Raw genomic sequence first — 11,383 nt, forward strand, 5'->3', positions numbered from 1 at the left:
AATACTAATTAGAGATCAATAGAAATTCATTATAATTTTAATACATTATAATTATAAAAAGTACTCTAAATAAAAAAAATGGATTAAACAATTCTATATATTTAATAATGATTCTACCAAGAAAATATAAATCACAAGTTGGAAGAGTGACAAAAGGAAAGTAGAATAAGAATAACATTTAGTAGTAATTTTTTTTATCAATTTTCAGGAAAAAAAAACTGAAAATTGATTGTAATCACATTCCATCACACAAAAAAGGCATTTTTTCTTAAATTACAATGCTTAAAAAAATGAAATTTACTTACTTTTATTTTGAAAATCATAGTTACATGTAGCGTACGTTTATATAATTTATAGTTATACACAATAAAACATTTCACATGATAAGTACTTAAAGTTTTGACACCAGATTGCCAAATAAAGTGTCTTCCGTTTTCCTTTACCTGTAGGAAATCATGAATGAAAATTATCTTACCTTTTTTTCTTCAGTATAGTGGCTCGTTTATTTCCTTTAATTTTCCCCTCAACCATGACTTAAGCCTAACGTTTTGGTGTAATCTAACCTCTGACTTGGGAGAAGCGAGATTAAGGCCCATGAGGAAGCTCGTGACACATTCTATGTGGATCTATTCAAGAACAGATTTCGCACCTTCACCAAATACTATTCCCACATACCCTTTCAGTTTTATCATAACGATTCACATTAAGTGACCCTTGAGAGTAGTTAATCAACTCTTTCTAGGGAAAAACACGAGGTCCATTATATTGTTAAAAATTTGCTTCAAGTCCAATACAATTGCAGTCACATTAACTTCCTTGGAGACATAATTGGGAGCAAAAACAAAAGGACACTTTAGTTACTCTGTCATTCCAGAAGCAGCACAGCATCAGAATCATCTCCTCTGTTGATTGTGCATCCGCTAAACTATCTGCTTTCTCAACTGAGGCAATTTTCACGCCAACAAAACAATTAGCAGTTATCCATGAAAAGCTAAGAAAAAACCAGGTTGAGACAAGGGTTATCCATAGTGTGAAGAGAGAATGAATTGGAACATCCATGAAAGAAAAGGAAGATAGCCATTGACGAGCAAGAACAGAAATCAAAGGAACCTAAAGAACTTCTAATACTATTAGAAAATAAGAAGATACTAAGAAAAAATGGTAATTTCTTATCCTATTTTGTATATTTACATCACAACATTTATAGGAAATATAATTTTTTTTAACACACAATCACGAATTAACTGCAGAAAATAAACAATATAGGATTTAACGTGATTCGGTCGCCAACTACAACCTACATCCACACGGGCAACTATTAGGTTTTATTTTTGTCCTGTTGCATACCAATTACAAGTACAATGATCTCTTTAAATAGAAATTATAAAGGGGACACAATGATTAAGCCCACTCACTAAACATGGTGGTGTCTAGTCAGTTCAACCCAATTGGTCTTGGCTTCATACCCAACAATCTCTCACTTGAAGCTACAGAACAATGTTCACTTGCACTTCAACTGTGTACATGTACTTCTGTAATCTGTCGACGGAACTCAATGTTTCACCTCGAGTTGCCACCAGTCTTCTTAATCATTTTGAAGACTTCGTTAAAACTCTTCTGAGTTTCAACACGTCAGTCATGACTGAAAATGTCGCTGACCCGTTCTTTGTTCCTACTTACTCCCATTTGCAAGAATTGTTAGATCCTAGAACAACCTCAGAACAAACACTCTTCATATTCAACAAGAAATTTTCTGGAGATGTTTCAACAGCTGTTGATTCTCTTAACCCACTGTCATCCAGGAACTTCAACTGAAGCACGACCCGTGCTCCCACTGCCATAAGTACCTTTGACTAGTCTACTTGAACCTTTCCATGCTCGTTCATCCTGAATCTGACCTGTGGCTCTGGGTTTTTCTCTTGTAAAGACAACCCTCTTCTGCCCACGAAATTCTGTGAACCGCACTTTTTTTATCATCCGAACTGGGACGGTCACTCCCTCAGACCGTAATCCGACCATATAAAACGAATATCTCTTTCTTCCGCGGGCCATGACAAGATTTCCCTTGACGACCTTCCACTACTGATTACCGAACTTCACATCATGTCTCTGTTCGTCCAACTGCCTAACATAAATTAAACAAACTTTTCGTTAAGCTTGAAACAACTCTAACATCCTTCAAAGTCCAGAAACTGACTGGCATCTTCAACACTATGTCACCCATGCCCGTAACATCAAGAATTTTGTCGTATGTAGTCTTACCTTTTTAAAGTCTCCAATAACTAGATTATGCAATGCTTTTCACTGTTGTGGGTAACATGAAATGAAGCACCAGAATCCATGACCCAGAAATCCATACTGCTATCTGCGACTAAGAGGTCCTCGTCCGCGGAGTCTTCTACAATGTTGACTTTTCATCATTTGGGCATTGATTCCTGAAATGCCCCACCTCCTTACAGTTTCAACATGTTACACTTGAGCAATCACGAGTCTTTGATTGACTTCTTCTTTTGTCCTTGCTCCCACTATCTCTGATATTTTTCTTACCTTTGATGACATATAACGATTCACTAAATAATTCCCCATAACTCTTTCTTCGGACATCCTCGCTAAGAATGAGATCACGAATCTTCTAAAAATTGAATCCATTCGATCTCGCTGAACTAGTAACTGTTGTAACCGTTCTAGACCAACTATCTGGCAAAGACAATAGCAGTAATAAAGTTTGAACTCCATCATCGAACTTAATGTCCACTGACATAAGTCTGGCTAAGATCGAATATTGATGTGCTCAGTAACTGAATTGTCATAACTCTGTGTCGAAGCGAAAAACAGTCACACCCCGCGCCTAGCACCACGCCATCACTGCTGTAGTAGAAAAATGCACGTGCTACCCTGCGTCTTTCGTCACTGTCATCGCACTGCACCTCCGTGTCGTTTCGCTCACCGTAAGCACCTGCAGTTCTTCATCGTGAAACGTGATCCGCCGCTGCACTAGCGCACTCTGCCGCACTGTCTGGACACGACCCTACTGCGAGCAAGCCACTTGCACAATGTCACGAGCCGCCACCACTCTTGTCGCGACCCACACCACTGCACGTCACACCGTGTACTGCACGCGCCTGCTGCGAGTCGCATGTCTGGGCTATCGCGAATCCTGGGCCGCCGTGAAACCCTAGCTTTGGGATGTCGTTGCAGTCCCTGCAAAATCCCTAGCTTTAAGACGTTGTTGCCACCTTTGTGAAACCCTAACTTTGAGATATCGTTGTCGCCCCTGCGAAACCCTAGTTTTGGGATGTCGCTGCAGCCGCAATTTTCACGTCTCGTCGATTAATTTTTGTTGATCACATCTCTAGTGTGTAAACGAACCAAACTCTGATGTCACTTGATGGGAAAAAATGCACGCGGAAGCAACATACACAATCACGAATCAACAATACAGGATTTAACGAGGCTCAGTCGTCAACTGCAACCTACATCCACACGGGCAACTATTAGGTTTTATTTTTGTCCTGTTGCACACCAATTACAAGTACAATGATCTCTTTAAATAGAAATTATAAAGGGGACACAATGATTAAGCTCACTCACTAAACTTGATGTCTAGTCAGTTCAACCCAATTGGTCATGGCTTCATAACAATAACTTGAACATCAGAATGCCTTCGCAGGTTCCCTCCTCTCATATTGGTAAAAGTAATAATCAATTTGAGACTATCGTGTCTGGATACTGTGAAGATCAGAAAACAAAGACGAAAATTGAAGGAGTCACTCTATAAAGAGTCCAACTTTATAAGAACAATTAGTTGGTTTAGCAAAATTAGTTGTTTAGCAAAGGGGAGATCATATATATTAAGGAATCAAATTATTAATTGTTTATTATTTATCGTGATTACATTCTTTTATATTATTACATTCTTTAAAAAAACTAAATATTAATAAAATAATTGTATACTAACTGGTCCACGCGCTCCAACTTTTAGAAATTATGCCGTGAGGCATTGCTTTTTAAAAAATTCAGAAGCATAAAGCAACGATGGGTGGAAGTTCTGATGTCTATCCATCTAACTACCATTTTTAATTTGCAAAATTCATAAGATAAATAATTTTCGATTATATAAACTAAAATTACCTTCTATTATTTAATTAATTAAATTAATAAAAAAAATTATTTTATTTTATTTAAACTATAATTGTATAGTGCTAATGTTTTAATCACAATAAAAATTCTAAGAACTTTAAAATTAAATATATTATATTTTAAACATAAACTTGAAGATAACGACATGCCATAACAATAATTTAAATTTGAAAAAAAAAAGTAGTAAAATCTTAAAAAGCCAACCCTAAATTCATAATTTGTGTATAGATATTATTATGCAACAAGCTAGGTATAGTGTAAAAATGAATGCTCAAATTTATAATATAAAAATAAATTAATAGAAACGTTATTAAATAAAAAAATTTAATTGAATGTGTTAAGTTATTCATAATTAATTGGTAATTATTTATATTGTGAATTTAATTAAAATGATAAAGAAAAAATATAAGAAAATAATTAAAAGAAAATATTTTTAATAAAGTTCTAAACGTATGATTTTAGAAGATATAATGTATCTTCTATACACTTAACGATCTCTATATATGAAATTTAAGTTAACAGAATAACCAAAAAGCGATAAAATAATCAAACCTAAACAATGTCTTCTAAACATATTACTACTAATAGATAATATTTTCCTTCCTTCTATCAAATAATTAATATCATCATCTAACTAGATTCTTACTGGATATAAATTTAGAATCAATCATCACAACTTAAAAACATAATTGTTTTCAATGTCTTAATCATTTCTAAAGACTTTATAAAAAGCAAAAACCTATTACTAAACAAAATTACAAAAATTTGTCCCAAAAAGAAAGGCTAATTTTTATGATAAGTGATAATGGAGAATTCACACTTTCCCTATATTTGATTCCTCCTTCCAACTGGATTAAGATAAAAAAACTTTCCACTACAAATTATATGTACCCAAATCATTGACAAACTCAACAAATTTTCGTCTCTTTAGTTTTTCCTTCTCATTTGTGCTTTTACCTTATGTTTTTTAGATAATAAATTTGTTTAAAAACATGCAAAAATATTCGTGTTTGTATATTTTCTCTAAAGAATGATATAAAAATTTTCAACAGAAACTTTCAGTGGCAAAATTAAACTTACTAGTTACTACTTCCTAAGGTAGTATATATATTTTTTATTTTATATATTCTATCAAACGTGTTATATGAGTAACAAAATTTATAACTGAATATGTTATTCCATACACCTCATATCCAATCGTCGGCAACTCACACAGACACGCCGTCACCGTCCACCGACACTATTATTCATGTCTTTTCTCCGTCACTGATTTATGTAACAAAATTAAACAAAAAGTAGTCATAATTGAAAAAACAAAGCATTTGACTTTTTTGACGTTACTAAGTGTGAAAAAAAAATTATATATATATATATATATGTGTGTGTGTGTGTGTCCAAAGTTCATTCGAATATTTGATTGGGATATAGCACAACAACCACCATTGATGTGTTTTCATTTTGAGCACCGACACAATGCCAGCTACAACATTGCATGCTTCTGCTGTCTCAATGCTTGTCTGTTTTGTGCATCAACACCATGCACTTAATCAAAAGCTGGAATTTTGGATAACAATTAATCATATTGTCCACCTACTTTCATTCCAATTAATCCATGTCGTTTTTTTGGATAAAAAGTAATTATGTTATATTAGATATATATGACTTTTTTCCAAATTTATACATTAAATTATTTTTTATTTAAATTTAAATTTCATTTTTCTATAAATATACATTCATTAAACATTTTAAGATTATTTTTTTTTTATCAGCAATAAAATAAATAAATAAATAGGGACCACTTCAGGGGTGGTCCAACCCTTATACAGAAATACTTGACATCAGTCTCCTATTAGAACGCCTACCAAATTAGCAAAGGGATAACCATACCAACACTAACCAATGTTAATGAATCAACCTCATACAAGCCAAAGGATTTAAAACCCAACTAGAATAAGGGAAATAAGCAGAACGAGACTTTGCATAAATCCAAGACCATACCTTTACTTGCACCGAAGCGAACACTTCAGACACATCTGCCACACCTCTATTGAAGATGACCGAGTTCCTATGTTTCCAGATTTCGCTCACAATACCAACCCAAATTGTACCCCAAACTTCGTTAACCGAAACAGAAGCCTGACTCATCCTGAATTGTGAAAAATTTAACTTAGGATCCTTGTGAATTACAGACGACACACCAAGCCACTTAAAGCACAGACACCAGACACGCCAAGCAAACCTGCAAACAAAGAACAAGTGACAAGATGACTCCTCCTCCTCCCCACACAAACAACACAAGAGATTTTCTACCGCCACTCCGCGCCTTACCAAGTTAACCCTAGAGGCAATCCTATTCTCCAACACCCTCCAAGCAGTGAACAAAGCAGATGGCAAGGCTTTGCACCTCCACAACTTACTATACACAGGAGAATACTCCCCTCCTCTAACCCGCCTTACCTGAACATAGGCAGAGTTAACTGAGAAAGTTTGACTCTCCCCAATCTTCCAGACCCAACTGTCCGCCTCCTCAAAAACCAACTTCACCTCTTGCAAACTTTGAAACAACTGTTCAACCAAAGACTTCTCCCAGTCGAAAAAGGATCTACGCCAGTCCAAATTCCACACTCGTTCTCCATTATACCAATACCCAAGCTCAGCCATTTTTGCGTTTTTAGCCGAGCTTAGAGAGAAAAGTCTCGGAAAAACTCCCTTCAAAGTACCACAGCTCAACCAACTGTCCTCCCAGAAAGAAATCTCCTTACCATCCCCCACTTTCCACTTAAAACCATCTTCAAAACTTCTACCCCAACCCTCTGAATCCCACACCTCCTTCAAATCTTTCCACCAGAGAGAGCCCCTACTAGACTTACCGCCTTCTCTCAAACTTCTCCAACCACCATACTTAGAATCAAAAATCTCTTTCCACAAACCTCATTTATCCGTACCCAGTCTCCAAATCCACTTTCCTAATAAAGCCAAGTTAAATTTCCTAAGATCAATGATTCCAAGACCTCCAGAATCCCGAGGCTCACACACCTTATCCCAAGAAGCCCAAGCGATCTTCCTTCCATCAGAGCCCCACCCCCAAAGGAAATTCCTTTGGATCTGAACTAACTTGTCTGCCACCATAGAAGGCAGTTTAAATAAAGACATAAAAAATAACAGGATTGAATAAAGAACAGACTTGATTAAACAAATTCTCCCTGCCATTGACAGGCACCTGCCTTTCCACCTAGACAGTTTATTCTGAACTTTCTCTAACACCTCGTTCCAACAAGCACTGCGCTTATGACACCCTCCTACCGGTAGCCCCAAGTAAACAAATGGAGTTACCATCACATTACAATTGAGAATAGCCGCAAAACGCTGAAGCGAACTCGAATCCAACCCCAACCCGCCCAATTTGCTTTTTAAGAAATTCACCTTAAGCCCAGAAGCTAACTCAAAACAAAGCAAAATCGCCTTAATATTGAAGATACTTTTGGTATTAGCTTCACAGAAGAATAAAGTATCATCAGCATATTGCAACATATTCACCTTTATTTTAGCTCTTCCAACCTCCAAACTATCAATCAAATTCTTCTCTTCTGCCATCCTAGAAACTCCAGCCAACCCTTCTGCAACTAAAAGGAAGAGAAACGGAGCTAGTGGATCACCTTGGCGAAGACCCTTCCTAGGAGTAAATTCCCTAGTAGGACTACCATTCACCAACACAGAAACTGAAGCAGATTCTAAGCAACATTTTATCCACTGAATCCATTTAGCACAGAAACCCAACCGATCAAGCATATAATAAATGAATTCCCAACTAACCGAGTCATACGCCTTCTCATAGTCGACTTTGAAGAACACACAACTCTTCCTCTTTCTTTTATATTCCTCCAACACCTCATTAGCTACTAACACACTGTCCAGCAAACCCCTACCTTCAAGAAAAGCTGACTGTCTCAAATCAATAACTTTACTAATTACCTTTTTCAAGCGTAGAGACAACACTTTTGAGATAATTTTATACAAGCATCCAACTAACGAAATAGGTCTGAACTCGCTGAGTTGCTGAGGGTTTTCTACTTTCGGGACGAGACAGAGGAATGAAGCATTTGAACTTTAGATGCAAAATCCTTCACAGCTGACACCACATCCAACCTTACAATATCCCAGCAGAACTTTAAGAAACCAAAGTTAAACAAGATTATAGTTTAACAAGTAATATGTTTTATAAATAAATTACCCAGAGTAAATATATTATTATTCTGAAAAAAGTTTTGATTTGAATAAGTTATATTTTTTTTCAACATATGTAATTAAAACAAGTAAAGATATGTAAAAGTAGGCAAAAATTTATATCAGTATGAAATTGATTATCCTAATTAAAATACGATAATATAATTGATTGAAGTGTTTCTATTGGGTAAATTCTCTATCTAGCACCATTTAGACTTTTATTTCCCTAACTAGCACCCTTTTGTTTTTATTTCCCTATCTAGCACCCTTTTGTTTTTATTTCCTTATCTAACGCCCTTTTATTTTTTATTTCCCTATCTAGCACCATTTCAAAAATAAATAAATAAATAATAATTTATTTATTTTTTGATAATTTTAATTTTGAATGCATTAAAAAATAAATATTTTTAATGTTTAAAATAGTTAGAAATATAATTAATGAATAAAGAAATGAGTTTTTATAAAATAAAATAAAAAAATTAAAATGTTTAGTTTAAAATTATTTTTTTAAGAATGAAGAAAATAAAAAATTAAACCCTACAACAACATAAAAGTTGAATCTATAAACATAAATTACTATTTATTTTTATTATTATATGATGTAATCATGTTAATTTCAAGTAAAAAATACATGACATAATTACAAAAAAAAACAAAGTCAATTAGTATTAATTAATAGTGGATACACAAGTAATATTGAAGTGTCTATCCTAAATGCAAAATCCTAAAAAAAACTAATGCAAATGTTACACTTAATAATGATAAATGAGAAGCAAAAAATGAAAAAAAGAGTCTAGAAAATAAAAATAGCAACAATAAAAAAAAAGAATGGTAGAAAAAAAATAATAACTAAAAACATAAAAGATATAAAATAAAGGCAAAACAAATTAAGATAAAGATAAAAGATATAAAAATAAATCCAAATAAGATAAATATAAGAGATATAAAGCGATAATGAATAAATATATGTTGATCATAAAAATGAAAATAAATGAAAGATGATAATTCATTTAATATTTTCTTCAAAGGTACATTAAATAGTTTGTGCGAAATGAAACATAATTAATGACGAGAAGTGCACAATCCAGTAATGTTGGAACATATCTTTTTTATGTATGTCTTGGTGTTTGACAATATGAACATTTTTTTTTCGATCATGTTGTTCTTTTATGTCCATATCAGTCCTTATTTAACTTTGTTTTTTTTATAATTATGTCCTATATTTTTTACTTGAAATTAAAATAATTACATCATCAATAATAATAAAAATAAATACTAATTTATGTTTATATATTCAACTTTTATGTTGTTGTAGAGTTTAATTTTTTATTTTATTCATTCTTGAAAAAATAAGTTTTAAACTAAACATTTTAAATTTATTACTTTTTTATTTTTATTTTTTAAAAACAATTTCTTTATTCATTAATTATATTTCTAACTATTTTAAAATTTAAAAATATTTATTTTTTAATGCATTCAAAATTAAAATTATCAAAAAAAAAATTATTATTTTTTAATTTATTTTTGAAATGGTGCTAGATAGGGAAATAAAAAATAAAAGAGTGCTAGATAGGGAAATAAAAACAAAAGGGTGCTAGTTAGGGAAATAAAAGTGTAAATGGTGCTAGATAGGGAATTTACCCGTTTCTATCACTAAAAAATTTATTAAATAATAATTAACATTTGAAAAAAAAATAGATAAATTATATAATATTTATAAATTAAAAAAGTATTGATATCTAAAGTTAATTATATTATTGATAAGAAAAATAAATTAATTTTTAATTTAATATCTAACTAGTTTAAATTATAAATTAATGGAGCAAACTCAATCAAGAGTAAAGGCATATACAAACAATAATAAGAATAGGAATGATCAACTTTTTTATTTATATTGAAATTTATTTAGGAGAATTACCAACAAAAGTCTAGTTAAAATTATTTTCGATTTAGAATAACCAAGTACTTAGTTAGTTGATGATAGAGTGGTTAATGAATAACCACTTGTTGACATAATTAACCAAGCTTTTTTATTTTCTCTCAGAAATCTCTCCACTTTATTGGGTCATGTTTTTTCTGAAATCTACATGCTCCCTTTAGCAACACAATACATGCTAAATTATTAATTGGCATGTAAGAATTTGCGATTTTTTGTCCAGAAAAAAATAAAATAAAAGTTTATGAACTTAATAGATAACTTTAGACTAAATATTTATATTGTATGTTTTTGAAGAAGAAAGTTTTTTTTCTAAAGAAATAATATAAATTTACTATAATATATTTAAGAAGGTAAAACATTTAATACTACAAAAAAAATCACTAAATAAAAATCAATTTTAAAAACAAAAAATAATTAGTTGTTATAGTGACTAAATTAGAAATTATTTTAAAGAACCATTTTAGAGACTAAAAAAATTATTGATTTCTAAATTAGTTTCTATTATTAATAAATAATTTTTAAATTGGTACCTAATTAGATATCAATGTTTTTGCTAATTGGTATTTAAAACTTGGTAGCAAATAGATACTATTTTAAAAACTATTTAAACTAATTTAGAAATAAATAAATAAAATAAATCTCTAAAATAATCTTTAATTTAGTCAAAATATAGTAATTAATTATTTTTTTTATAAAATTGGTATCTATTCAATGATTTTCTTAGTAATAATTAAATCTATTATTAATTTAAAAGCTTAAAAGCTTTAATTTGCATACTTCTTTCGTAACTATTTAGACTCAAATTTAAAAACTATTTTATAATATTTTATTAATAATAAAAATTACACTAAATATTAATAATTTTTTAGTCTCTAAATTAATATTTAATTTAGTTAATATCGTGACTAATTATTTTTATCTTTAAATTTGGTTACTATTTAATAATTTTCTTATATTATATTTATTTTGCTATATAATAAGTGTGGTGGGTACTTCTATTATTATTTTTAAAAAAAATTATTTATTTTTTCACTTTATGTGAAATATAATGGGGTTTAAAACCAAATCATTTAAGTACAC

General features: G+C 31.4%; 1 protein-coding gene across 1 annotated transcript; it reads right to left on the reverse strand.

Moving 5' to 3' along the window:
• Positions 1-1,794: 1,794 nt before the first annotated feature.
• On the reverse strand, positions 1,795-7,929 carry LOC137816034 (uncharacterized). Its single transcript, XM_068619136.1, has 5 exons — positions 7,361-7,929; positions 6,380-7,024; positions 6,139-6,286; positions 2,548-2,697; positions 1,795-2,079 (listed from the first exon to the last, which is right to left on the reverse strand). Exons 1-5 carry the CDS (start codon positions 7,927-7,929, stop codon positions 1,795-1,797), a joined length of 1,797 nt encoding a protein of 598 aa, XP_068475237.1.
• Between the last annotated feature and the right edge of the window lie 3,454 nt (positions 7,930-11,383).

The sequence above is a fragment of the Phaseolus vulgaris genome, chromosome 1 (assembly GCF_000499845.2).
Source record: "Phaseolus vulgaris cultivar G19833 chromosome 1, P. vulgaris v2.0, whole genome shotgun sequence".
Classification (NCBI taxonomy): domain Eukaryota; kingdom Viridiplantae; phylum Streptophyta; class Magnoliopsida; order Fabales; family Fabaceae; genus Phaseolus; species Phaseolus vulgaris.